The sequence below is a fragment of the Eschrichtius robustus genome, chromosome 19 (assembly GCF_028021215.1).
Source record: "Eschrichtius robustus isolate mEscRob2 chromosome 19, mEscRob2.pri, whole genome shotgun sequence".
NCBI lineage: Eukaryota > Metazoa > Chordata > Mammalia > Artiodactyla > Eschrichtiidae > Eschrichtius > Eschrichtius robustus.
Genome location: NC_090842.1, coordinates 28,874,832 through 28,902,734, shown reverse-complemented (window position 1 = coordinate 28,902,734; position 27,903 = coordinate 28,874,832). Strand labels below are relative to the sequence as shown.

At 50.8% G+C, this 27,903-nt stretch overlaps 1 protein-coding gene across 3 annotated transcripts in view; it reads left to right on the top strand.

Annotated features, from left to right (window-relative positions):
* Window positions 1–22,827, top strand: part of SLC12A3 (solute carrier family 12 member 3) — a 44,400-nt gene extending 21,573 nt beyond the window's left edge. For 2 of the 3 annotated variants that reach the window (XM_068527453.1, XM_068527452.1), the window contains exons 20-26: window positions 935–1,012; window positions 1,701–1,802; window positions 2,715–2,826; window positions 5,201–5,287; window positions 8,073–8,208; window positions 9,692–9,759; window positions 15,269–16,175. In XM_068527453.1, coding sequence (XP_068383554.1) covers window positions 935–1,012; window positions 1,701–1,802; window positions 2,715–2,826; window positions 5,201–5,287; window positions 8,073–8,208; window positions 9,692–9,759; window positions 15,269–15,410 — 725 coding nt within the window. In that variant the 3' untranslated portion in view covers window positions 15,411–16,175. Of the gene's footprint in view, window positions 1–934; window positions 1,013–1,700; window positions 1,803–2,714; window positions 2,827–5,200; window positions 5,288–8,072; window positions 8,209–9,691; window positions 9,760–15,268; window positions 16,176–21,750 lie in introns of those variants that run through there. The other variant, XM_068527454.1, reaches the window with a different exon arrangement.
* The last annotated feature ends 5,076 nt before the right edge of the window (window positions 22,828–27,903 follow it).

The following is a 27,903-nucleotide window of genomic DNA, read 5'->3' as shown; positions in this document are numbered from 1 at the left end:
AAAGGGGATGTGACGAGCTCAAGGTCTTGCTTCCAGCTGGGGCCAGAACCAGAACTGGACCTCAGAGGTCCCCGAATCATGATGAGAACTTTTGTAACCAGGTGGTATAAAGAGGATCTAATAGCCAGGAAAAAGGAAAAGAGGGGTGAGAGAGGGTCACGTAAAGGCAACAGAGTATGAAAACACACCCAGAAAGGCCATGAAAACTGGGTGTTTTGGTCTCCAGGACCAAGATTGGGGCACTGAGTAGGGATGTGTGTTACATTTAAAGTCACATGTAAACAGGCAGATCTGAATGAGTAATTTTTAGAGGTGTGAAAGAAAGAACGCATATGAAGACAAATGGGGAGGCGGTGCTGAGGGAACCGAGAGGTGTGAACGCCACAGGCTGGCCTGGGTCTTGTTCATCCGGGTCACCGAGGGCATGCCTGGCACCCAGCAGCAGTTCACTGAATATTTATGCAACCAGAATTTACAGAGCAGTGGCCACACTCCTGACCGGGGCTGCTCTAGGCGCTGGGCGTGCAGCAGGGAACAAAACAGAGTCTGCCCTTGAGGAGCTGACATTCAGGCGGGAAACGCACGGACCCAGGACTCACTTCAGGCAGCGATAGCGTCCTGAGGAGGCCAACACAGGGCATGCGGGCAGGAGGGCCTCTCTGAGGAGGGGGCTTGTGGCTAGAAGGGGAGGGCTGGGGAAAGAGGGCTCCCGGCCCAGGGGCCACTCACCGCGCCACCCACCACTGAGGCCTGGTGGGAAGGAGCGTAGCCTGTCTGAGCAGCAGAAGGAAGCCGGGGTGGGGCCGAAGCGTGAAAGGAGGCAGAGGGCAGATCTGTGGAAGCTGAGAGTCAGGACCTTCTTCCCAGGGTAAGGGGGAGCCCGGAAGGGCCCCAGGCAGGAGAGCCTGGGAACAGAGCTCCCCCTTTTTTGCAGTTAACCCCGTGTTTGACCCAGTGGAGGATGGCAAGGAAGCCAGAGCCAGTGGAGCCAGGCCGTCTGTCTCCGGCACGGGTCAGTCCCACCGACTCAGAGGCTCAGGGAGCGCTCACCCTGGGAGCAGCTAGCGATGGGCCGCCGGGGAACTTGGGCAAGGGCAGGAGGTTTTTGCTCGTGACAGTGGCGCCTGAGACCCCTGGGATTAAGCAAAAGGGCGTCGGGGGGTGGGAGGGGAGCAGGATAAAGACTGCCAGCCCTGCTGGAGAATTCAGTGTCCAGGCATCGTGGGACCCCCACCCAGTGGGCTCTGGGGCCCAAGTCCCAACCCCTCCGAGGCCCCCCTGGCCAGGCTCCAACCGGGAGGGGCAGCGATTCTCTGGCAGGCAGGGGAACCTGCAGTGCAGGAGCTGGGGGCATCCTGTGCGCATCTGTGAGGGGCACAGTGGAGTTTTTAAGAGAATAGCTCCAACCCCCCAGTGCCAACCAGAATCCCAGGAGAGAGAAGCTGGGAGCAGGGGAGGGGCGCATCCCAGCCCTGCCCATCCCGGGTCCCTGCTCCCGGAGTCTCGGCATCAGGAGGGCCCATTGGCGGTGCTCCAGGCCAGTCCCCCAGTGCATGCCTGCAGCAGGGGCTTCCGGCCACCGCGTGCACAGCCCCGGTGACGGCAAGCCCACCTCCCAGGGCAGCTCGCTCTGTTTCCAGACACACTCGGGTATTTGGATGGGCTGTGCTCCCACGTGACCTGCCCCTCTGCTCCTGCAGTGGACCCCGAGGCCCTGGTGCAGGAGGAGCAGGCCAGCACCATCTTCCAGTCGGAGCAGGGAAAGAAGACCATCGACATCTACTGGCTATTCGACGATGGAGGTCAGCGCCCCCAGGACACCGGCTCCCCGCCGGCCGTCTCCCCTCTATGGCTTACTCTTTCAGCATGCCCTTCCTGGTCACTCTCGACAAGGTTTCTGGTGGGACCTTGGAGCCCAGCAAAGGGAAATAGGGGCCCCTGGGCCCACCACTGGGCTCACAGGAGCCTGGCTGGGCCCCTCTCTTGGCCCCATGCTTTTCAACTATAACATGGGAGACTTAGGGGAGCAGCTGAGGTCAACATGAGGTGGAACCTTCAGACTGGACAGGCCCTTGGGGTCACAGGCACATGACATAAATGGGAGAGATGGCCTGGTGCACAGGAAAGCTGTAGGGATATTCTTCACTTCCCAAAGAAAAACACTCTCTCCCATTTTTCTTAAAGCATATCATTCTCAGCTTTATTGTTCCCACCCTTGATTGAGTCCTAGATACAGAGAAAATGTTCTGTTCCTGTAAGATATATCCTATTATATATAGGATGTGATAGATAGTATTGAATGGGCACTTACTGTATGCTTGACACTAAGTGCTTGCATGGGTTAACCTAATGCAATCCCCAGGTAGGAACGATTATTAACCCCCTTTACAAATAAGGAAACTGAGGCACAGAGTAGTGAGGTCATTTGTGTATTACACAGTGATAAGTGACAGCGATCTAGATTTACGTGTGAAATATCCCAATTATTAAATGCCAGCTCACTTATTTAAAAGCATCGTGCAGGCCAAATAAACCCCAGCCCACAGAGCCCAGTGTTTCACCCCTGGTTTAGTCTGGCACACTCATTACAGAGGTGGGTACACTGAGGTCCAGAGAGGGGAAGGGGTTTGCTAGTGGCAGAGCGGGGTGGGAACTCAGAGAGGGCTGGATCCTGAGAGCATTTTCCTCTTGACTCATGAGACCCTACTTGCCAGGCCTCACCCTCCTCATACCCTATCTCCTCGGCCGCAAGAAGAGATGGAATAAATGCAGGACCCGCGTGTTCGTGGGGGGCCAGATCAACAGGCTGGACCAGGAGAGAAAGGCGTAAGTGAGGGGCACTGTGTGGGTCACGCGGGACCGGTAGGTGTCATCCCAGCGCTACCCCAGCCTGCCCCCGCATGCCCCCCTGCCCCGCCCTCCTCCACTGCCGCCGGGGGCTTGCCCCTCTCAGGTCACAGCCGTGGTGAGGAAGCTGTGGGCAGGAGCAGGTTTCTCCCCATTTCAGAGGTGGTTTTGGTGTCCTGTCCCCCTTTAATAAGATGCACATGCCCTAGTCCCGGCCATGACAGGGAGAGCTGTTAAATTTTAAACCCACAAACCTCAAGATTTGTGTGAAATGAAGGATGGAGAAGGCCCCTCCTCCTCAGGAATGAGGAGGGGCTTAGAATCTTTCAGGGCAACGTCCCCCCAAGCTTGGGTTGCTGCCCGTGGTGAGACCAGAGGTGACTTCAGTGGCCAGGATAAGGGGCAGCAAATCCTGAAGAATCTCTTGGTGAGAAGTGACTTAATTCTCCAATTCTGTGGCTGATTCTCTGTCTAAACAAGAGGAAGCAGGCCTGGCTGGAGTGCTTGGCAGGAAATGGCATCCACCAGAATTTAGTGACGTTGGTTTACTGGCTTTATTGGTCACGTCTTTCTGGCAAGAGACGCTGGTGTTCTGTTTAAATTGTGATGACAATTTCCTTTCAAGATGTATCTAAGTAAGGATGTGAGTTGACTTAAGCTGAGAAGGAAGTAATTAGTAGGCAGGTACACAGGTGTGGAGGTGGCAGGAATTGGGCAGGTGGCACATGTGTGCCTAGATTTGGGCACCTGCTGCTTTAGAGCAAGGTCAAGTGAGGTCTAAGGTCGTAGGATGGAGGACTGCTGGAGGGTGCAGCCGGGCTGGGAAGGATGGGGTGGGTGGCTTGCCTCAAATCATGCAGTTAATTAACCAGAGAGAAAACCCTGCCCAGCCTTTAGTGCCTGCCATGACGCCCCAGGGTCAGGACCCCGTGGCTTGTGCCACTTTAGTCCTATGCCAGGACCACATCCCCACGACCCCTTCTGAATCACCCACTGCATGAGTTAAGGGCGACCAGCAATCCCATCTCGTCCTCACCCCCCACTGAGGACCTCTCTACCGGAGGGCCCTTCTCAGCAATGCAGAGGGGAGCATTGCCTGGGAGACGCAGCATCCGCTTCCCTGTGCTCTCCAAAAGGTAAACACACCTCAAAGGCTGCTTTGCCCTCTCGGCTTCCTGTTCCAGCTCCGACTGAAAGCTGGGTTCAGCAGGTTTAGTTTAGTTCAAGGCTGCAGCACTGTGGGGTCACAGGATGTCTTTCAAGCAAAGGGTGTGAAATCTCCTCTGCCTCCCAGCTGACTCTGGACCAGGCCACGTCCTCTGCCTTCTTCATGACTGCCTCCACCCAGGCCCTGCCCAGGCCTGCCAACCAGCACTGCACACCAAGATGTTTGCCCACAGCTCTGCTTTCCTGAGTTCACTCCCAAGTTTAGGGACCAGCAGTGGCTTGACAGCTGGGCCCCAGCCTGCTCCTTCGGGCTTGTCTCCTTTTTGTCCCCTAGCGTGCTCCACACCACCCCAGGCAGCCCCTCACTGCTCCCATTCCATCCCCTGCACCCCCATGTCTTTGGTCATTTGGACTCCCCTCCTGGGGTGCTCACTCCCCACCAACTAGTCCTGGGGCATCACCAACGCTGTGTCCTGCCCCGGGATTCTGATGCAATGGGCGGGCTAGGGCCGAGGCACGTGTACTATTTAGAAGGCTCCTTGGGTGATTCCAGTGTGGACACCCTCTTTGGCCTATAACAGTCTTACCCAGCATTCAGCATCCAGCCAGATCACCAACTCCTCTGTGAAGCCTTCCCTGACTGCCGCAAACCACAGTTGGCGTCTCCTCCCTGTGGATGCAAAGTCAGGGCCCTCTGGCTTGCTGCTCCAGGTTCTGTACTTAGTTCATGTGTGTTATCTGTTTCCTCAGCCACCCTGAGGAGTTTCCTGCATTTGGCCTCCCGTCCCTTAGACCCTTCCTTCTCAAAGTGTGGCCAGTGAACCAGCAGCCTCACATAACCTGGGAGCTGGTTAGAGATGCAGAATCCCAGGTCCCAGCCCAGACCAGCTGGATCAGAATCTGCGCTGTAACACAGTCCCCAGCAGGTGCTCAGACATTAAAATGTGAGGCGCCCTAGTCCGGAGGTGGCCACCAGATACTTAGGACAATTCCTTTCCCATGTCACTTATCATCACCTGACCTGCTTTATCAATATTCATTTATTGTCTGCCCTCCTCCCAGGTTAGAATGTAAACTCCCCGAGGGCAGGGTTTTTTTTGCTTGCTGCTATATCCTCCACAGGAGCTCAATAAAAACTCATTGAATGAATGAATACATTAAAAAAAAAAAAATCTCCATCTCCCAGGATCATTTCTCTGCTGAGCAAGTTCCGGCTGGGATTCCACGAAGTTCACATCCTTCCCGACATCAACCAGAAGCCGCGGGCTGAGCAGTGAGTCTTCTGTGTTGGGGGTTCCAGGCAGAAGGGTCGGCCCTTTCTGGTGAGCCAAGGGCAAGGACATGGTCCTTCCTGCCCCCACCTAGACTGGGCTCATGGAAAGAAAGAGGAAGGGTCGAGTGTGCAGCCGTTAATTTCTGTTCGTGTTTCTTCCCCCTGCCTGCTGGTCCTTTGCATATCAGAGCTGTGGTCTTTGCCAGAAACACACCTGGGCGGGAGGCCGAAGAATGTTCACATTTATGCTTTTCACACACCAAGTGTTTTTGAAGCTCTTACTGGTGCACATCATGGCTATTCTGCCCCTCGAGCAGAAGCCGGTGTTTCATCTGCCAGGGACCCCCCCACCTACCCCACAGACCTGGGGGCTGAGGGAGTCTCCAGCTTCACACTTCAGGAGCCCAGGCTGCTTGCTATTCACAGAAGGCTGATTTTACCTACACTGGTTTTCTTCAGTTTTCTCCAACCCCTGGATTGTTTTCATAAAGCAGTGGTGCTCAAACATCAGCATCACCTGGAGGGTTTGTGAAAACACAGCTTGGGGGTCCTACCCCCAAGATTCTGAGTTAGTAAGTCTGGGGTAAGGCCTGAGAATGTGCAATTATAACAAGCTCTCCGGTGCTGGTGCAGGCACCTCACTTTGAAAACCACTGTCTTAGACAATCTGTGTAACATGCTTAACTCGGCGCCCAGCCCAGAGTCGATGATCAATCAATGCTGGATTTGTGGCTTCTCCCTGCTTGTAGCTTCTGAGCTCTTTCTGCATCTCGACCTTTCCCTGCAGTCCCAATCCGCTACAAGCTGCCTCCTTCCTTCTCTGGGCATTGCTTAATTTAAGTGCCTGAAAAAGCGACTGTGACTGGCCCAGCTCATCCCTTCCTGCCAAGCTAAGGTAAAGGCCACTGGAAGGCCTATTTCTTGGCTACCTTTGGTCCAGTTGGCAGTGGCCAGGAATGGCAGAATCATATGCGCTGAAATACACAGCTAGAGGGTAGCTCCTTCTGCAGGGGCCATGGCAGAGGCACGTCCCCTCCACGGGGCTGAGGGGTGCTGGAGCAAACAGAACAGAAAGTGCAAAGGCCCTGAGGCAGAAATATGGCAGCTGTGGCCCCTGATGTTATATTAACCCACTGGCACTTGGAAGGGGGAAGATATCGAATGGTCTGAGGGACCACTCCCCCTGCCCGCCCATGCAATGGCAAGTGAGCGGACTTTAAGCAAATTCCTGTGTGAATTTGTATCAGGGCTCAATTGTGGGGCCAGAAGGGATGATTTACTTTCCTAATGATTCAATTTTATATTCTTAAAAGAAGACATTTACAATAGGATTGCTTTATGTCAATCTGTCTACGTGAGGTTTTCCAGGACTCTACCTTCTCCATAAAGTAAGGTCTGTCCTGACCTCTTTAGCCCTTGTTTACCTGGAGAGGGAAGGAAATCAAGAAGAAAGGAACTATTTAATAGTGATGGATATCCTGACTCTCCCATTCTCTCAGGGCTGTGCTTGAGCTGCAGGGGCAGAGGTGAGTACATTGCAGCCCTACCCTGCAGGGTTTACCCCGGCTTAGGTGTAGGGAGGACATCAAGAGCCATCAGAATGCTGCAGACAGGGACCAGAATGCACAGGAGGAAAGGTCGTCTCTGCTGGTGGAGGAGCAGAGCCTTGAGAAAGGCTGTGAACAGAGATGGGGGAAGACCTTCCTCAGTGGAGAGGATAGCGCAAGCCAGCATGCAGACCCCATCCAGCACATATTATCTTTAAACCCCCCTTTGCCCCTGCATCTGCCTCCACCTCCTGGACCATTTCTCTCCTCCCTTGCACAGCCAACCTTCTCCAAAGTGATGCTACACTCTTTGTGGCTGCTTCCTCCCCATCCCTCATTCTCCAGCTCACTCCAGTCTGGCTGCCCTCCCACTGCTCCACTGAAATCACTCTCTCCAGCCTCGGCCGTGACCTCCGCACCACCAGATCCGCAGAGCCCACTGCTGTCCTCATCTTTCTCTGCCTCTCAGCGGCATTTGGCACAGCGATCCTTCTTGAAACACTCCTTCTTTTGGCTTCTAAGATGCCACCCTCTCCTGGTTCCCACCTACCTCTGTGGTCCTTCTTTCAGCATCCTTTGCTGGCTCTTTCTCCTTTACCTGACTTACACTTGTTGGCATCCCATTCTCCCCTGCACTTGCCTTGCTCTGGACACACGGGCTCCTTCGCTGCTCCTCAAACAGCCCAAGCATGCTTCTGCCTCAGGGCCTTTGCACCTTCAGTTCTGTTTGCTCCAGCAGCCCCTGCCCTGTGCATAGCTGGCTTCAGAAGGACGGGCATCCTTGGGTCCAGGGAGGTCTTCCTGCCCAATTAGTCCCCATCCCGGTACTCAGTTTGTGCCTTCATAATACTTCCAATCTGTATTTATTTGCTTATTTGTCGCCCAGCAGACCGTGAGCTCTGTGAGGATGGGGTATGTTGTCTGGTTTGTTCACTGTTGTGTAGCACAGAGCCTGGCACAGAATAGTGCTCAGTAAATACCTGGGGGACGGACAGGTGCGTGGAGGTGGATCACAGGTTGGTCTTCGTGGACGACTTGCGGAAGTTCTGTTGAAAGTCAGACCCACCCGTCAGCGCTGAATTCAACACAGAGGCTGCTTTGATGTAAAAGGCAGCGTCAGAATGGGTTTCAGCCTGAAATGTATGTCCCCGTGGCACCCACTTCCATCTGCCTCTGAGGACCTGGTTCCCCTGGAAACGGGCATCTCACCCGGTCTCACTTGCTCTCTCTGTCCCCAGCACCAAGCGGTTTGAGGACATGATTGCGCCCTTCCGCCTGAATGATGGTTTCAAAGACGAGGCCACGGTCACCGAGATGAGGCGGGACTGCCCCTGGAAGATCTCGGATGAGGAGATTAACAAGAATAGAATCAAGGTGCAGGAGAGAGAAGGGCCTTGCTGGGGTGGGGTGGGGGTCCAGGGGCTCCCAGGCATCAGCACCTGTGCCCCATCTGTCCTGGGCTTCCTTAACCCCCTCCCCGACCCTCGATTCTACTCTCCCCGCCCCAAGCCTCTGAGGTGTCCTCAAGCCATACATGCTCGGGCTGACGGGTGACCCTGTGGTTGATCTCGGAGCCTCCTTGGCGTGGGAACCTGGTCCCCCTGCCCATTTTGAGTCACCCCCCACCCCCACCTCCCGGCCGTGGCAATGGACTGCCCGGAGTCCTTCTCCCTCCCCTCCCCTGTTCCTCCATGTGTGCAGGAAGGGATGCATAAGGCAGGTGGTCAAGGCAAAATTTGTCCTGTGGGCCAACAAAGCTGGCTGATCTTCTCCCCTTGGCTGCAGACCCCGCCCCGCTTCCCAGGCAGCATCTTCAGGACTCTGACAGGGCCTAAGGGAGAGTGGTGGCTGCCAAGGCCATTTTTAGGTGGGATGAGCAGTTGGGGGCCTGGGGACCACAGTTCTGCTCCCCGTGTGCTCTGGGGCAGTGGTTCTGAGGGGCAGTGTGACATTTGGTGACTTCTGGAGACATTTTTGGCTGTCACCTCCAGGGGCGGGGGGCGGGATTGCTACTGTCATTTAGCGAGTAGAGGCCTGGGATGCTGCTAAACACCCCACCGGACAGGTCCACAGCAAAGAGTGATTCCACCCAAAATGCCAACCGTGTGACATTTAGGTGAACCCACTTCCCCTCGGTTTTCCATTCTCTCACATGGGGTGTCCGTCCACTATGAGACCCTGAGTGTCAGTCGTTTCTGAACAATTTGGAGACAGGCCTTGGGGTGGGAGGGAGCCCCACACAACCCAGCGCCCCCCCAGCTTTGGGGAATTCCCTGACCCAGCAGCCCTGAGGCCCCAGACCCTCCCACAGCTGCCCAGCTCCTTGGAAAACGCTGAGTAAAGCGTCGTGTCCGCAGAAGGCTCTTGCCCACTCTGTGACGGGAGAGGTGGAGCCATCCACCCCTGCTCCAAGTCCGCCTTATCAAGTGCTTCCCCTCGGCCTGGAGCTTTTGCATAGATCATCTCCCTCAGGCCTCCCCACATTCCCCGGGAGAGGGCACTGCTGTACCCATTGCTCAGCTGTGGACAGTGGCGCTCAGGGAGGCGAGGTACCTGCTCAGGCTCTCTGCCAGGGACTGTCAGGGCTGAGATTTGAACCCAGCTTTCCCAGCCATGTGAGGTGCTCTTCCCTGCCATGATCCGCTGCTCATGGTAATAAAGTCAGGAAGGAAACACCCAGGGGCTTCTCCAGGAGGTGAGCTTGACATTCACTTACCTCCTCGGGGGTGGGAGAGTCTATAATAATTTAGGGGCAACAATTCACACCCCTGGTTTGAGATGGTCACAGAGGCCCCTGGGCTTGGCCGGGACCGCTCATCGGACATGGGAAGTGACCACGTGGCTTTTCCTCGCCCAGTCCCTTCGGCAGGTGAGGCTGAACGAGATTCTGCTGGATTACTCCCGGGATGCCGCTCTGGTCATCATGTAAGTAGCGCCCTGCGGAAGGAGAAGCCTGTCGCCGAGCCCAAAGGCGTCAGCTCTGCAGGGGTGGCCACTGGCTGAGGACCCAAGCCTTCCCCTATGAGGATGCAGGGCCCCAGGCTCCTGTAAACACAGCCCGGGTGTCTCCTCACCATGCGGCCAGGCCTGCATCTGCCCCATGCCCCTCGCCTGAGCGCCAGCTGGCAGAGGTCTTGGGGCCCCAGTTTCCCAGGTCTCACCGACTCCCCTCATCACCGCTTTCCCCTTATCCACTGCTTTGTCCTGCCAAACTTGGCTTGACAAAGGGGACCCAGCTCATTCCAGAAGAAAATCGATTCCTAGTTGTTTGGGAACCACCCAGCCCTCCTTGGCCACTGGCCACCCCCAGTTGATGTTGGTGCCAGGTCTAGGCATTGGAAGCAGAGCCCGGCCCCAGCCCTGGCTATTCCAGGCTCCGTGCCTGTCAGCCCCTCAGGCTTCCGTTGCTGCTGCTTGTGTCTGGTTAGGAGCTGCCTCGCTAGGGCAGGTATTGGCTGAGGCTGAGTGGAAGATGAGGGGAAGGTGACAGTGGCACAGGGAGTTTCAGGGTGGCAGAACATGGCTGGGAAAGGCCCAGCTCAAGAGGCAATGTGGGCATTTGCCAAGCGGAGTACCTGACATTTCCTGGGGTGAGCCACCTGCGGATTCCGGATTCCGCAGGACAGCCGTGAAGCCTGCGGAACCTGTTTGTTCATACCCGGAAATCAAGATGGAGCACACGATTTCCAGGGCCCCGCGCACAATGAAAAGGTGGGGCCCCTTGTTCAAAAGTGATTAAGAATGTCAAGATAGTGACAGCAGAGCATGAAGCCCAGCCTGGGGCCTTTCTCAGTGGGGGGCTTTGTGAATGCACAGGTGGCTGCCCACGAAGATGGCTCTATGAAGCCACGCTTCCTGGAGCTTTTAGGAAGATCATTTTTTGTACAAAGAAAGTGCTTCATGTTGCCTTTGATGTGGGGACTGTGGTATAAGGAAAGTGGGTTTATCTCCAAGCCTCTGGCTAACATCTTGCAGAAAATGTTTCTAGGGCCGGGTTAGCCTGGCTGTAGACTGGGTCAGACGGCAAGACGGTGGCAATGGCTTCACCCTGGGATGGCTCCCCGACTTTCCCTGGGTGTGGCACCTGTTGTGTGCCAGCCAGGGGGTGTGGGCGTGCCAAACCACCTCTTCCTGAGTGCCACCTCCAAAACAGATTTACGTTTTGTCTCTGCCATTGGCCAGCCCACTGTGTGGCCTTGGGCAGGTAACCCTCCTTCTCTGAGACTCAGTTTCCCTGATTATAGAGAAGAGTTAAACTAAATTATTTCCAAGACTCTTTTTCACGCTAACATGCTATGATTCTAAGTTTATTTGCCACTAAAATGAGTCAGTCTCTCAAGCAGTAAGATGAGGAATTTCATCCAGGGAGGTGACTACCTGCTGGCACCTCTCCCTTCCCACTCCTCCACCCCCTGGATCTCACAGGGAAAACCAATCCCCCACCCACCGGTCTTTGTGGGATTGGCCGATACAAATAATCAGGAGTCCAGTCACCTTAGAGGAGAGGCCTGCACACAGCGTCCCACCCCATGGTGGCGGCCGCAGCTGTTGCCCAAAGGGGCCCTGGCTGCCAAGCCAGCTCCACTGGGAGGGCGCAGCAGCTGCGCTGCTCAGTCTCCAACCCAGAGACGTGCCCGTAAAAAGTTCACTCTGAGGGTCACCTTCATCAGAACCACCGGGAGACCGTGGAGAACGGCAAATTCCTCAATTCCTTCCAGATCAGGGCCTGGGGTGGGGCCCAGGAGCCTGCATTTCCCAGAAATTCTAAGGATGAAAAAACCCTCCCAAGCCTCCATGAAATGACAAAAATAACATTTTTCCAGCACGTCAGAGAGCGCACTTGGACTCTTGTTTTCTAGAGCAGCTTTGAGGCAGAACTGGCTCGTTTGCCGTCTGCTAATCAGCGGTTTATCTGATTAACGGCCCACAGTTGAGCTCAGCTTAACCTGCACTGCTGAAAAACCAGCCTTGCAACCAGCCCAGCAACCTTTGACCACACTAACAACCTACTTCTGGCATAACTTTTGGGTCTAGACCCCTCTTTCTTCTATAAAGGCTCCCTCCTCAAAGCCAAATAGTAGTAGTCAAAATAATAGTAATCAACATTGCATTTTATCGATTGAGCCTCTATGACACTCAAGGCATCGGGCCTTATTAATTTTATTTTTTTATTTTTAAACAATTATTTTGAAGTATAGCTGATTTACAATGTTGTGTTAATTTCTGCTCTATAGCAAAGTGAGTCCGTGTTATATATATATATATATATATATATATATATATATATATATACACATTTTTAAAAAATATTTATTTATTTATTTTATTTATGGCTGTGTTGGGTCTTCGTTTCTGTGCGAGGGCTTTCTCCAGTTGCAGCAAACGGGGGCCACTCTTCATCGCGGTGCACGGGCCTCTCACTGTCGCGGCCTCTCTTGTTGTGGAGCACAGGCTCCAGACGCGCAGGCTCAGCAATTGTGGCTCACGGGCCTAGTTGCTCCGCGGCATGTGGGATCCTCCCAGACCAGGGCTCGAACCCGTGTCCCCTGCATTGGCAGGCAGACTCTCAACCACTGCGCCACCAGGGAAGCCCCCACATTCTTTTTCATATTCTTTTCCATTATGGTTTATCATAGGCTATTTTTTTTAAGGTTTTTTTTTTTGTTGTTGTGGACCACTTTTAAAGTCTTTATTGAATTTGTTACAGTATTGCTTCTGTTTTATGTTTTGCTTTTTGGCCACGGGACATGTGGGATCTTAGCTCCCCGACCAGAGATCGAACCCACACCCCCTTCACTGGAAGGCGAAGCCTTAACCACTGGACCGCCAGGGAAGTTCCTATCACCGGATATTGAATATAGTTCCCTGTGCTATATACAGTAGGACCTTGTTGTTTATCCATTCTACATATAACAGTTTGCATCTGCTAATCCCAAAATCCCAACCCCCTGGGCCTTATTAATTTTCAAAACTCTATGAGGTGGTTCTATTTTACCCCCATCCCCTCCGCAGCACACACACTTAGGAGATGAGGAAACTGAGTCTCAGAGAAATTCAGCACCTGCCGGGATCTCACAGCTGTCAAGTGGCAACTGGGTTTTGAAGCCTGAGATGCTGATTCTGAAGCATGGTTATCTTTCCGCATCTAGGTTTGATCCAAGGTTGCCTTTCTTTGTGGCTAAGAGATGCAGTTCTAAACAAAAAGCTCCTTTGTTCTGGAACAGCTTTATTTCTAAAGATTAGTAGCTTACAGCACACACATCCTGTGAACATAAATAGAGCGTGTCATTGGCTGGCACTGGGGGAGATTGCCGAGGGCATCAGTCGCATGGACAGGAGAACAGGGTCCGCCCGGGGAGGGAAAGGCCACAGCAGGAGCTATGGGAGTCCCCTGCCCTGGATAACGCAGCCACCACTCCCCTCGTGGTCTTTGAAGTTTCTGAATTCAGTCCCGGAAAATGATGTAGAAGTTCCCGGAAGGCATTTCCAGCCTTTAGCGTAACTATTAAATCAGGAAAGTTTGCTTTCCATATTCCCACTTCCCTTTTCCCTGGAAAGGCACCACACAATCCCAAACACAGTCTACTAACTAAAGTGACAATGGCTTAATGGAATGTCCTTGTTGCCACCGGGTTCCCCAATCCTGGAGACCTTGCTTTTTAAGGGAGGATAGTGTTTGTGGCAAGTGAAGCTTTGAGGATGGAATTTTAAAGAAGGGACAGCTGTTTAGGGACCTCAGTTCACCTTCTCAGTGGAGGCGGGAGTTGCAGTGAGCAGGGGCCGCTGGGATGGAAAGATCCCAGGACCTCGTGTCAAGTCCCAGCTCTGCCACTCACTGGCGGGTCATCTCGAGCTGGTAAATAGTAATACGTGGTGACAGTACTGCCGACACCGTGAAGTGCTTACTCCGTGCGAGCGTTTTTGTGCAGCACCTTCCTGAGCTGGGTTTTCGTTAGAGCTTACAAGCGTCCATGAAGGAGGCATGTGTGTTCTCACTTCGGGGAAGAGAAAACCGAGGCTCAGGGCCAGTGAGCCATTTGTCAAAGCCACGTGGCTGAGGAAGTGGCAAAGCCGGGACTCCTACAGCTTCTCTGACCCCAGAGCCAGGCTCTGAAGCGCACTGTCGCACAGCACCCTCCTTTCTGCCCAGTTCCCTCAGCTGTTCCCCAGGGTGGTTCTGAGGTTCAGATGAAATAGTACCTGTGGATGTACTTTGGGAAAACAAAGTGCAGTCCCATGTAAGGTGCTGGTGCCCCAGCTTCACGTAACGCCAGCTGGCAGCTGCAATGCTGCCACGTCCAAGAGCCAAGAGCAGGACATCCGCGGGCGTCACCACGCGTCTTTGGAATCTCAGTGTGGTGGAAAAGTCACTTCCCAACATAGCCGTGAAAATGTGGCTGAAGAGCATTCCCAGGGCATGTTGTTATTTGCACAGCGTTGCAGTTCGGACAAGGGGCCCTCCCCAGGCGACAACGGAGTCCTGCTCCCAGGGCCTTACCTACGGGGCAGGGGGCAGGACCAGGCCGCTCAGCTGAAACACGTGAACATATCACTTTGTTGTGGCCCCAGGCAGGTGTGTAGCTGGAGAGGCGAGGCTGGCATGACCTGAGCGGCCGGGTGAGTGGCATACAGCCTCACTGTGTCAGACTGTGTTCTAGACACAGGCGGATAAGACAGACCCAGCCTGCTCGTGAGTGAACATACATTCTAGTGGGGGGAGACAAACAACACACAAATAAATAAAAATAGGATTTGAGAGTGTGAAGTGCTATGAAGATAATGAAACAGGGTGACATGATAAAGAGGGATGGGAAGATGGGATCGAAGAGGGTGATCAGAGAAGGAGGTGCGCTTGAGCCAAGACCTGAGGGAATCGAAGGAGCCAACCCGGTGAAGAGCTGGGGACACTGCCTTCTGGGTGGAAAGAACGTCACATGCCAAGGCCCTGGGGCAGGAGCAAGCTTGCCATTTTTTTCAGGAGTGGAAAGGAAGCTTCTGTGACTGCAGTGGTGTGAGCAAGGCTGCGGGTGGTGGGAGGTGAGGTTGTGGAGGCTGGTGGGGACCAGATCATGGGGACCTTACAGGACATGGCTTTGTTTAGATATGCGTTGTGGGAGTTCCCTGGTGGTCCAGTGGTTAGGACTCAGCGCTTTCACTGCCAGGGCTCAGGTTCGATATCTGGTCATGGAATTAAGATCCTACAAGCTGCGGGGCGCGGCCAAAAAAAAAAGGAAAAGAAATGCTTTGCGGCTGAAGGTACATTTCAGTTCATGCTTTCAAGGAGAGCAGCAGGTCATTCTTAGGGTGGCTGGGAAGAAAGAGCTCTGAAGGGGCCAATAAACGGAGATGCTGTTCAGAAAGCAAACCAGGAACTGGGCCGTGTGGGGAAGGCCCCTTGGTAATTCCCCATCTGCTGCTTCTTCCTGCCCCACAGCACCTTGCCCATAGGGAGGAAGGGGAAGTGCCCGAGCTCGCTCTACATGGCCTGGCTGGAGACGCTGTCCCAGGACCTCAGACCTCCGGTCGTCCTGATCCGAGGAAACCAGGAAAACGTGCTCACCTTTTACTGCCAGTAACTCTGGGCTCGGCTGCGCCTGCCCAAAGCCAGGGTGCAGGGGGCGCCCACCTGTCCACGGGGACAGGACACATGCCCCATCGCACTTTAAGGGGTGGCATCTGATGATCTGATGGAAGAAGCTGGTACATTTCCAAATTTCAGCTAGACCCCACTCCCATCAGACAAGTCCTCTGGGCTTTGTTTTTCTGGGCTGGAGAAGTAGCAGGTGGAGCTGTCTGGAAAACTCTCTGGTGGATTCATATTCCTTTTAAGTTTTCTTTTGCTCTTGATTACAACAAATTAAGATTTCAATCTTTGATTTGTATACAAATTTGAGTCAGAGTGCTGAGTGTGTGAATTTTGGCAGTTTCTACAGACTTCTCCTGGGAGCACCCCCTAAACACACCTCCCCCCTCCAATGTCAGGAAAGTGGGCAGCACCCCACCTACAGCCCTTAACAGGGGGAATACGGGGCTCGTTGAGCCTCCATAACAATGCAAATTTATTTAACCACCTCTCACTTCCTTCGCTTTCAATAGCACATCTTCAGTGTTGTGGTTGGTTCTTTGGTAGACCGGGACTTTCAAACTTTTCAGACTGCAACCCACAGTAAGAAATCTATTTTACATTGAGGTTTGGAACAAACACAGTGAAACTGAAGTGTCACAAAGCAATCCTTATCCGTACTATGAGTGATGCACTTTGGTATTTTCTATTCTTTCTATTTCTTGTTCTCCTTTTAATGTTGGTTGCAATCCACTAAAATGAGTTTGGGATCCACTAATGGGTGCTGACTCATGATTTGAAAAATACAGCTTAGACTTTCCTCTGTGCCCTGTGTTGTTCTACACAACAGGGAGTTCATCTAGTTGGAGAAAGGCCATGGTGGGCATCCCTGCCATTTCCCCAGCTCATCCCACAGGGAAAGAAAGGGAACCAACAAAAACACCAGGAGGAGGGGTATGGATGGTGGGTGTGTCAGGAAAGAGCTTCAAAGGAGGGGCATGGTTTAGGGAGTCTCGTGGAGGAGTGTTAAATTTCAGGTTTGGTTGGGGGTGCAGGTTTGGTGGGTCAGGAATGGGGAAGCAGAGAGGTGGGTGTAAAGATGGCAACATTGGGCAAAGAATCAGAAAGGTCCAAACCCAGCCCAAGGCTGGGTGGAAGGACAGGGAGGAGGAACCACCAGTAAGAGATGGAAACAAAGTAGCAGAGGGGGCTGCAGTGCGGGGAATGTAAGATGGGGCTCAGAGAAGAGAGAACCTGGGGGAGACGAACCTTGCTCAGGTAAGTGTGTTCAGGTTACTGTGAATGGAACCCCCCCAGAGTGTTTGCACCACCACCTGGGATGCAGGAGCAGAATGTACATTAAGGTATGTCCAATGCTGGGGGGTGAGGCTCTCTGAAAGGGCATTTCAGCTCAGACGTACCCAAGCAGCATAAGGGTGAGCTGTTGGGGGATTCCACTGGCTGAGCCTTCTTCCAATAGCACTGGGGTGGCCAAGGAACCAGGCATCTTGGGGTCTGGTTGACCCCCTCCAAGTGCACTGAAGCACCCACTTAGTCATAAAGGCGAAAATCTCTTTCTTGGGGTTGGGACTCAAAGGACTTTAGTGTTCGTCCCACTGCAGAGACCAAGGCCCTGGGTTCCCAGGCTGTGATAAGCCCCACTGTCCTGTTACTACATCAGGCCTTTGCTGAGGGAGCCGGAGCGCCTGGCTGAGCTCCTGAAGGACGGAGAGGGGGCTGCCTCTGAGCCGTTCAATGGACCTGGACCAACTCCAACTCCAGATAAGGCAAAGGCTCCATCAGGGAATGCTTGCCTTTCTAGAGCCTCATGGAATACCATTTCCTGGCAAACAGGTGCTCCCTCCTCTGACCTCAGGGAGACACTGATTCAAGAACAGAGAATGCTTTGCCTTTGGGAATTAAAAAAAAAAAAGTTCACCATGTTGGAAACCAAATGTTGAACAATGATAATAGCTTTGTTTAAAAAAAAAAAAGGCTTTGGGGACTTCCCTGGTGGTGCAGTGGTTAAGAATCCGCCTGCCCATGCAGGGAACATGGGTTTGATGCCTGGTCCAGGAAGATCCCACATGCCGCAGAGCAACTAAGCCTGTGAGCTACAACTACTGAGCCTGCGTGCCACAACTACTGAAGCCCGTGAGCCTAGAGCCCGTGCTCCGCAACAAGAGAAGCCACCGCAACGAGAAGCCCATGCACCACAGTGAAGAGTAGCCCCCCACTCTCCACAATTAGAGAAAAGCGCACACACAGCAACGAAAACCCAATGCAGCCAAAAATAAATTAATTAATTAATTAATTTTTTTAAAAAAGCCTTGGACTTCCCTGGTGGCACAGTGGTTAAGAATCCGCCTGCCAATGCAGGGAACGTGGGTTTGAGCCCTGGTCTGGGAAGATCCCACATGTCGCAGAGCAATTAAGCCTGTGCGCCACAACTACCGAGCCTGTGCTCTAGAGCCCATGAGCCACAACTACTGAAGCCCGCGTGCCACAACTACTGAAGCCCGCACGCCTAAAGCCCGTGCTCCACAACAAGAGAAGCCACTGCAATGAGAAGCCCATGCACCACAATGAAGAGTAGCCCCCTCTCGCCACAACTAGAGAAAGCCCACGTGCAGCAACAAAGACCCAACGCAGCCAAAAATAAATTTAAGTGATTAATTAAAAAAATTTTTTTTAAAGCCTTGAGTTAACAGTAAGGTGAAAAACAATGAAATGAATAAAAATACGTTTACTCAGTCAACAGAATTTATTTGTTTTGGAACACACTGTGTTTCAACTATGCTGAGTGTTATGAAAAAACTGTTGTTTTTTCAACCCTGGATTGAACTTTGTGCTGAGCTTCCACTGGTTCTGTAGGTCATATTGCCAGATTTCCACATGGACATTTACAGGAGCCACTTGTTTTCCCTTTGCTTCTCTTACATGTGTTTGCAGACACACAGGGAACCTGTTTTCTTCAGTCTTTTTTTTTTTTTTTGGTGGCCGTGCCGTGCGGCATGCGGGATCTTAGTTCCCCAACCAGGGATTGAACCCGTGACCCCTGCAGTGGGAGCACAGAGTCTTAATCACTGGACCACCAGGGAAGTCCCTTTAGTCTTTTTAAAAGTCTCCCAGAATTTTCAATCTTGCCTCAAACCGAGGGGTGGAGAGATTGAGTGGAAAGAGCCACAGCGTGGCCACCAAGGAACCTGGACTTGAGTTTCTGTCTCCCCCCAGAACTGGCTTGTGACCTCAGCTTTGCCCCCTTAACCTCTCTGAGCTTCGGTCTGTGAAATGAGAGAATTGGACCAAAGCATGTGTCACCAGCCAGCTGGCCTGCTGCTGGCTGTGGTTTGGCCCACGCGTGGTTGATCAAAGTTGTGGAAGTGAGGGGAGGGGTCGGGGGGAGGACACATTCTTCAGCCCCCCCCCACTTGGCCCACCACTTCCTGTTGCCCTACTGTGTGCTCAGAGGCTCTGAGGGCCCTCCAAGTCATTGTTGGGCATAGTGGGCCCTGAGAGGGTACGAGATTTTGGTCTACAGTGTGTGTGTGTCTTTCTCTGCTTTTGGACGAGTAGATACTCCACGTCAGTGAGTAGTCCACCCTTGCACTGTGCATGGAAAGCCACAGAGAGCTGGGTCATCAGAGCTGGGGCCCAGCCCCCACCAGCAGCCACAACGGCCACTGCAGAAGGGACTCCTCATTTATCTCCCCCAGGATCCACTGCTCAGATAGCTCCAGATTTTCCCCTTGGCATTTCAGCCTCCGGATTTCACATCCTCTTTCAGTTCCTGCCCAGACTTGTCATGGCTTTGACGTAAGTACAGCAGTGCCTGTTTTCCACCAGATAGGCTCTCTGAGCTCCGCCTCCCAGGCAGAGAGCCGCGGGTCTCATTAGAGCATGGAGAGCCCCATTTGGACTGAATTCCCTTTTACACACCTGCCTGGCCTCTCGTGTGGCTAGGAGGGAGAGGTGGGTTTCACAGGGAAGAGATAGCTGGAATTTTCCAGAAAAACCACCTGGCTGGAAGGCCCCCAAGCACATGCAAAACAGCCAGGTTTCACTTGTAGATGTGTATAGCTCAGGATGTCAGAAAATACATACTGCCCACTTCAAAAGTGTTTACAGAAACGGGGCCCAGGAAAGCCCAGCCACCGGCTTCATTGTTAATTGCCCACTTGAAGTGAGGGTCAACCTTATGACTAAAAATACAAGCATGACATGAGCGCCCCTTCCTGAAAGGGAGCCACAACAAACTCAGTTTCTAAAAATATCACGTGGTAGAGCGTTAAGGAGAACCACCTGGCTGGGAGGCCGAAGAGCAGAACGTCATACGGATGAAAGATGGTGGCAAGAAAGGACGAGTGGTTTTCATTTTCTCATAGGAGAGTTACAAAATAAAACACTCTAAGGATGCAAAAGAGGGAGCAAACACTAAGGTCAAGGGAATTAAGAAACTCTCTCTAGAGAAAATGATATTTAAAATAGGTTTGAACAGTCGGTAGGATTCTATAGACAGAAATGGGAGCTGGGATGGGAAAAGGTAACCCAAGTGGCAGGATGCCTTGAGCAAGGACCAGAGTAAGAACAGCTTACTAGGTATGTTTGGAGAACAAGAAATAAACCCGTCTTCCTGGTGTATGAGGGATGCGTACCCGGGGAAAATAAGATTGAGAAGGTTATAATGTGCAAGGCCCCCACTGAGAGGCTGAGGCGCTCAGAACTGACTCAGGGGCACTGGAGAGCCACTGAAGGTGAAGGGGCGGTGTGAGCCTGAGGAAGCTTGGCCAGACAGGAGATGGAGGAGGCTGGAGGAGAAAAGGCAGGGCACCCAGAGAGGAGGCTGTGCAGAATTGCAAAGGCAAGTCAGCAAGTCTCAACACTCTAAGAGTGGCGGAGAGCAGGGAAAAGAGGAGGAAGGATAGTATCTTCCAGAACTGGGAATTGCCTGGATGTATGTGTGGAAGGAAAAGGGACCCAGGAGTTGAGCCTGGGCAGCTGTAAGAATGAACAAACCATGTAATATGGAGGGCGAGGTAATAGGCTTTCTGCTGGAGAAAATGAGCAAGTAGGTGGGTTTGGTTTTGGACACTTTAAGTATGAAGACATCCCAGTGGTCAGAATTGTGGTCCCGGAGCTCAGGAAGAGCTCAGGGTGTCCACTGTTAGCCTGACACTGTAAGAACAGAGACCATCGTAGATTTGGGAGTCAACACTAAAAGACAGGAAATCGAAGTCATACCTTGGGTGAGATGACCAAGAAAGAAAGTAAAGAGAATGGAGAGGGCTGGAGGCTGGACCTTGGGAAGGGCTACATTTAGGGGTAGGAGGAAGAAGAGGCAGCCAGCAAAGCAGCCTAGAAAAGATCATTGGTGAGGCAGGAGGAAAACCCAGGTAACCAAGGGCCTTAGAAGGTACCAGAGAAGAGATCGAAAAAGCACAGTATCGTCGACCCTCATGGCAGCCAACTGCAGAAGTAAAGCCGCTGCTGAATTGCAGTTCTGGGAATCACTGGGAGCCTTACAGAGAATAATTTGGTAAGGTGGTGGTTCAGGTACCAGAGATTGAGGAATAATTGGTGGAGGGGAAAGGAAAGCAGTCGGCATGCACATTGACCTGTGCTTCAGTAACCCAGCAATGGAGAGAAAAATAAGGAAAATAAGGGGAGAAAAAATTAGGTGGAAACTTGGAGGAGACTCCAAGGGAAAGGAGACTCCAGGGAAAGCATTTTGATTGTTGTTATATCAGGGGGTGTATCAGTCAGGATCATGGTAGGCTCTGCTGCAGTAATAAATTACCCACTAAATGTTAGTGGCTTACATGACAAAGACTGATTTCTCTCCTACAAATATTCCTATGCTGGGTAAGCCCTCTTCTCCACCTCAAGACTCAATGATCCAAACTATTCCCGTCTTGGGAGGCTATCACCTCAGTCAGTAGCTTCTAACTCACTGAGGAAGGGAAAAGAGAGTAGGAGGGTCATGCCCTGGCTTTCAAATGCCTCAGCTCAGAAGTTACCTGTTACTTCCACTCAAAGTCCATTAGCCAAGTAAGTCACGTGGCACCACCTCCCTGCAAGAGTCTGGAAAACTGGGGGTAACATGTGAGTATTCATCGAGCAATCAATGTCTCTGTTACAGGTGGGAGTGATAAAGAGAGATCTGGGTGTATTTATAGGTCTGAGGGGAAAGATTTAAGAGCCAATGAAGAGAATAACTGATGAAGAGGTAGTAATGGTGAAACAATAAAATGTGGCGGAAACTTTGCCAAGCAGCAGGGAAGGCATAGCTTATCTCTGCTAGTCCAAGGGTGCAAAATTCTCAGGACATCTGCCCTTGTGTCTTTCTCTGGCAGGTCTCCCGAGCACCAGGTCAGAAAGCAAATGTGTAGAATGCAGGGGACACGTTCCCCAGTGATGGGGCTGGCCAAGCAAGAAGGATGGAAGGCCAAGGCACGAGGAATTCAAGGAGAATGACCAAAGTACATGAAAATGGCTGACCACGAGCTCCAAGATGGGTGGAGACGCTGGAAGTGAGCTGCAAGAGTTGAGAAGACTTGAGGGGCTGGTAGCAGGAGGACGAAAAGGCTGCTCAGTGGGAATGGGAGAGAGGGAGACAGAGAAGAATACAGGGTAGTTTGTGGTCAGTATGTGTGCATTTCAAAGTTTGAGATTCTGCAGGAGGTAAACTTTATTTTATTTTGGGCTGCATTGGGTCTTCGTTGCTGTGCACAGGCTTTCTCTAGTTGTGGCGAGCGGGGGCTTTTCTTCGTTGCGGTGCACGGGCTTCTCATTGTGGTGGCTTCTCGTTGTGGAGCGTGGGCTGTAGGCGCGCGGGCTTCAGTAGTTGCCACGCGGGTTCAGTAGTTGTGGCCCGCAAGCTCTAGAGCACAGGCTCAGTAGTTGTGGCGCATGGGCTTAGTTGCTCCGTGCCATGTGGGATCTTCCCAGACCAGGGCTCCAACCTGTGTCCCCTGCATTGGCAGGCGGATTCTTAACCGCTGCGCCACCAGGGAAGTCCCAGGAGGTAAACATTTTTGAGCAAAATCTAGGGTGTCTATCATTTGACTGTGAGCTCTATGAAGGTGGCAGTTGGGATGAAACTTTTAGTTACTGGATGGTAGGAAGACCTGGAGGTCTCAGGGCCGAGGCAGCTGGATGGTATTCACGGCATGTTTACCAGCTGGCATGGTGGTATTTCAATATCTTAACTGCTGAAATGGCTGAGTGAGTGCATATCAGCCCTGATTGTGACCACATCGACTCATCTTTGCACCCCAGCACCCATCACAGGGCTTAGCACGGAGTAGGCCCTCAATAAATGTTTGTCGAATGAATGAATGAATGGCAAAGGAATGGATTATGCCAATAAGCAGTGGGAGCAGAGCAGAGATAAATGTAAGTAGAACTGAATGAAAAGGAGTATGATCTGGAAGCTGGAATTATTAAGATGGGGAAGGGATGGGAGGGAAGCTTGTGATCTTGGAAGAGAGCCCTAGAGGTCAAGAGATTATACTTGCAGTCAGGTAAGCCTTCCGGTGAGAAGTGGCTGCTGAGATGCACACCAGCCTAGAAGCAACAATGGGGAGGAGGAGGGGGAGACAGGGCTGCCTTCAACGGGAGATGTTCAAGGGTCCTGTCTTGGAGAAAGGTAGGGTTGGTTAACATAAGGAGGTTTGGGGAATAGGGCAAGGTGCAGGGGGAGGGGGCCAGAGCTTGTTTACAAAGAACCAGACCCGCAGGTGAAATCTTGCTGACCTGAGTGATTGATGTAGGCCTGGGGCAGGGAAAGCTGAGGGAACCAGGGCAGAGATAAGAGGGGAATGAGTGGAGATGTTTGTTATGGGCTGGGAAAGGAAAAGTCCAGAGTTGAATGGGAGGGCTGAGCAAGGGAATTCATGGAGGAAAGTAACAAGTCCCACCATTTTAACAAGAATATTGCTATATTGCTATAGCTATCTCTGTAGTCTTATGCATCTTTGCCTAAGTGCTAGGTCTAGTCTGAAACCAGCTTGGGGAAGCTGAGGGTTTTGCTAGACAAAAAAGAAAGAAACTAACACACAGTCAAAATTTTACTTAGAGTACAGGAAAGATTCTGTATTTATGAAAAGGTACTATAAAACTTAAGATGAATAAATATGGGTTTTTTCTTTTCTTTTTAAAGTAAAATGCTGGGCTACAATCAGAATATTTAGAAGAGGGCTGGACTGGCATCCGTGATGGGGAAGTGCGGGCTTTTGAGGTTTCCTGGGCCTCAGAGTTCAGCCATGATCCTGCCCAGGATGCAGACCTGGAGGGCAGGGCCCACCTGAGTGGTGTTTGCCCTGGAACCAAACCCAAGCAGCCAGGAGAGTCATAAACCTGGAGCTGGCTGCACCTACAGTCTAGAGAAGAGCCAAGCATGTGCTCTGTGAGAGAGATTATTGAATCAAGCAGACACCACCCATTCATCTACCCCGTCCTTTTTGCGGTAATCAGAAGGATTTTTGTTGTCTGGTGGCGGTTATTTTATTTGAGTTCCTCCCTCCATTGGAGGAAAGGCTGTGAGATAGCATTCAACAGGAAAGAGGGAACCAAGTAGGACTTCTGATTTTTTCAATTGTATAATATAAAATTCACCTCATAGTATCAATTGCACTATTTACAATAGCCAAGACATGGAAGCAACCTAAATGTTCGTCGACAGATGAATGGATAAAGAAGATGTGGCAAACATATACAGTGGGGGAGTTCCCTGGTGGTCCAGTGGTTAGGACTCCGCTCTCACTGCTGAGGACCCGGGTTTAATCCCTGGTTGGGGAACTAAGATCCCACAAGCTGTGCGGTGTGGCTAAAAAAAAAGAAACATATACAATGGAATATTACTTAGCCATAAAAAAGAATGAAATAATGCCACTTGCAGTAACATAGATGGACCTAGAGATTATCATACTAAATGATAAAAAAGAATATATATACACACATATATACGTACATATATATAGTAGGTATAACTGAATCATTTTGCTATATACCTTGTAAATCAAGGTATATATACATTGTAAATCAACTATACTTCAATTAAAACGTAAAAGGAATTAATGTCTACTCCAAATATATGTGTGTATGTGTGTGTGTGTGTATATATATATATATATATATATAAAATTCACCATGTTAACTATTTTAAAGTGTGTAATTCAGTGACATTTAGCACATTCACAATGTTGTGTGACCATCACCACTATCTAGCTCCAAAATATTTCCATCATCCCATAAGGAAATCATGGACCCATTAAGCAATCACCCTCCATTAACCCCTGGCAACCACTAATCTGCTTTATGTCTCTATGGATTTGCTTATTCTAGATATTTCATATGAATAAAAACCATACAATATGTGGCCTTTTGGGTCTGCCTTCTTTCACTTAGTACAATGTTTTCAATGTTCATCCATGTTATAGCAAGTATCAGTACTTCATTCCTTTCCATGGCTGAATAATATTCCATTGCATGGATAGACCACATTTTGTTTATCCATTCATCAGTTCTTGGACATTTCAGTTATTTCTACCTTTTGGCTATTGTGAATGTTGCCACTGTGAATATTCATAGACAAGTTTTTGTTTAAATTCCTGATTTCAATTCCTTTAGATATAACCCTAGGAGTAGACTTGCTGGGTCATATGATAATTCTGTTTAGCTTATCAAGTAAATGAACCCCAGGTACATTTTTAAACCTTATAAGGGCTGAGTTTAGAAGTGCACCATGCATGGACTTCCCTGGTGGCGCAGTGGTTAAGAATTCACCTGCCAATGCAGGGGACACGGGTTTGATCCTTGGTCCAGGAAGATACCACATGCCGCAGAGCAACTAAGCCCGTGCGCCACAACTACTGAGCCTGCCCTCTAGAGCCCGTGAGCCACAACTACTGAAGCCCACGTGCCTAGAGCCCGTGCTCCACAACAAGAGAAGCCACTGCAATGAGAAGCACGTGCACCGCAACGAAGAGTAGCCCCCGCTTGCCGCAACAAGAGAGAGCCCGCGAGCAGCAACGAAGACCCAACGCAGCCAAAAATAAATAAATAAAAATAAATAAATCGATTTTTAAAAATTATTTAAAAAAAAGAAGTGCACCGTGCAGTTAACTACCAGGCCCACTGTTGCCCCCAGTGGTCAGTCTTGACTGGCCAGACCCCTCAGTGTCTCCCATTCAAGAGATACTTGGGGTTCTCAAAGCCAAATCAGTTTTCATTCTCTTTGATTATACAAATGTATGTAACATGCACTTTTAAGAAACAGATATCAGAAAGTAACAGGGAAGTGGGTGTCACACTCGAAGTCTGGGCATCCCAGTCCGAGATACCTCCTTCCTTTATCGAACAAAAACACTTCCCGATCACTGACTACATTGTTTGGGAGGACTTACTGTGGGCGCTGCTTCTGGTGAGGAAAGAAAGCTGCTTCCGGCTTAGCGTGGGCATGGGTCACCATGGGATGGATTTCATGAGTATAGAACAGGATGTCCATTTCCTGGCCTAAAGAAGATGGCTCGTGTGTGTGGCCAAATTAGGATTTCAGAAATGACCATAAAAGGCAAGGTTTCTGGTTGGAGCTTGAATTATTTGGGAGAATCTCTAGAAACCAAGTAAAAACAAGAATTCCAGGAACAAAGTACAGAAGTTCAGCAGGGCCTAAGACACCAGATTGTTTGAAATAAAGCACATGCACTGTCAGTGACCTTTTGCCTGCTCAGGTTCTGCAAAGGCTTCTAGACCCTCACAGCCTGAGTATAAAATAAAACAGGTCTCAGCTCCTTCCCTCTCCCCACCTCAGAATTTAAAGATGAATTAGGTCACAGCAGAGACATAGCACCACAGAGGTGCTTCTAACCATCAAGTTTTTAAATTTCCATAGTCTTTCATTTCCACATTTCCAGAAATCTCACTTAAGAATATGGATTTTCCGAGACTTCCCTGGCTGTCCAGGGATTAAGACTCTGCGCTTCCACTGCAGAGGGCATGGGTTCTGTCCCTGGTGGGGGAAATAAAGATCCTACATGTCGCATGGCGCAGCCAAAAAAGGAAAAAAAAAAAAAGAGTTTGGATTTTCCTTGAACTCACTATCTTTCTTTCCCTGAGCCGCTTGACTTTCTATTCTTGAGAGGCACAAAGGAATGTATGTTGTATGATTTCACTTATATGAACTTCTAGAACAGGCCTGACCAAACTGGAGAGACAGAAAGCAGACCAGTAATGTCTGGGACCAGGATTGGTGGGGAGGCGAGCAGGTTGGCTGGGAAGGGGCACTAGGGAACTCTCTAGAATGATAGGAATGTATCTGGAATGATAGGAATTCACAGAGGTGAATACACCTACCAAAACTCTTTGAACTGTACATTTAAGATCCATGTATTTTACTATATGTATATTATACCTCAGTACCAGTTAATTAAAAAATAAAAATTTCATAGAGTTACTAGCTCTGTAGCCGAGTTACTTAAACTCCCCGTGCCTCAGTTTCCCCAGCTGTGAGACGGCAATAATAAAAGCATCCTACTTCAAAGGTTGCTGTGAGGATTAAATGCAAGTTTCTTGAAGTTGTGTGTCTGGCACGTGGTAAGCACTCCCCCATGTTAGCCATTAGCTCTGTTCCTGAACCCATCTTTGTTCCCAGGCCTCTTTCCCTCCTGCTTTATTTCTGCGATGCCTTTTTCTTTTTCCAATTTTTTTTTCACATTTCCTTTTTTGCTCAACTCAAAAACCTTATTGCCCACAAAATAAAGCCAACTCTCAAGGGTGAGCACGCAAAGTCTTCCCTGAACTGGTCCCAAGAATTCTTTCCAGTCTTACCTCTCGCTGACATCATCATATTTTTTTTTAATTTTACTTTATTTTATTTATTTATTTATATATTTTTGGCTGCTCGGCATGGCATGCGGGATCTTAGTTCCCCCACCAGGGATCGAACCCACGTCCCCGGCACTGGGAGCTCGGAGTCCTAACCACTGGACTGCCAGAGAAGTCCAGACATCATCATTATAAGTATTTTAAAATAAACTCTGTCCTTACTGCCACACTTGACCAGTGGTTTCCAAAGCTGGCCCTTGAATCAGTACCGACTTAGATGCCTCAGGTCCCATTTGGTAGGCCTGACATGGGACCAGATACCCATCCTATTGTTTTTACGTGTTTAGTTGTGGGCATAATGTCCATGCAGTGAAATGCACATATCTTAAGTATACAGCTAGATCCATTTTGAAAAATGTCTGTGCCTGCCTACCCCACACCCTACCAAGACAGAACTTTTCACCACCCTAGAAATTTCCTGAATACACAGTGGTGTATTAGTAGAGGTGAACAACTGCTTCCCCGGGGGAAAAAGGCTCTGCTTTATTGCGTTTCCTGATCTCTGTGGTGTGAATATTCCTACCATGGCCAATTTCAGGCTGTCAGTGTGATGACACTGAAAGCAGAGTCAGGAAGACAAGCTCACATTCGGTTCTTGAAAACCAGCACCAGCCGACTTC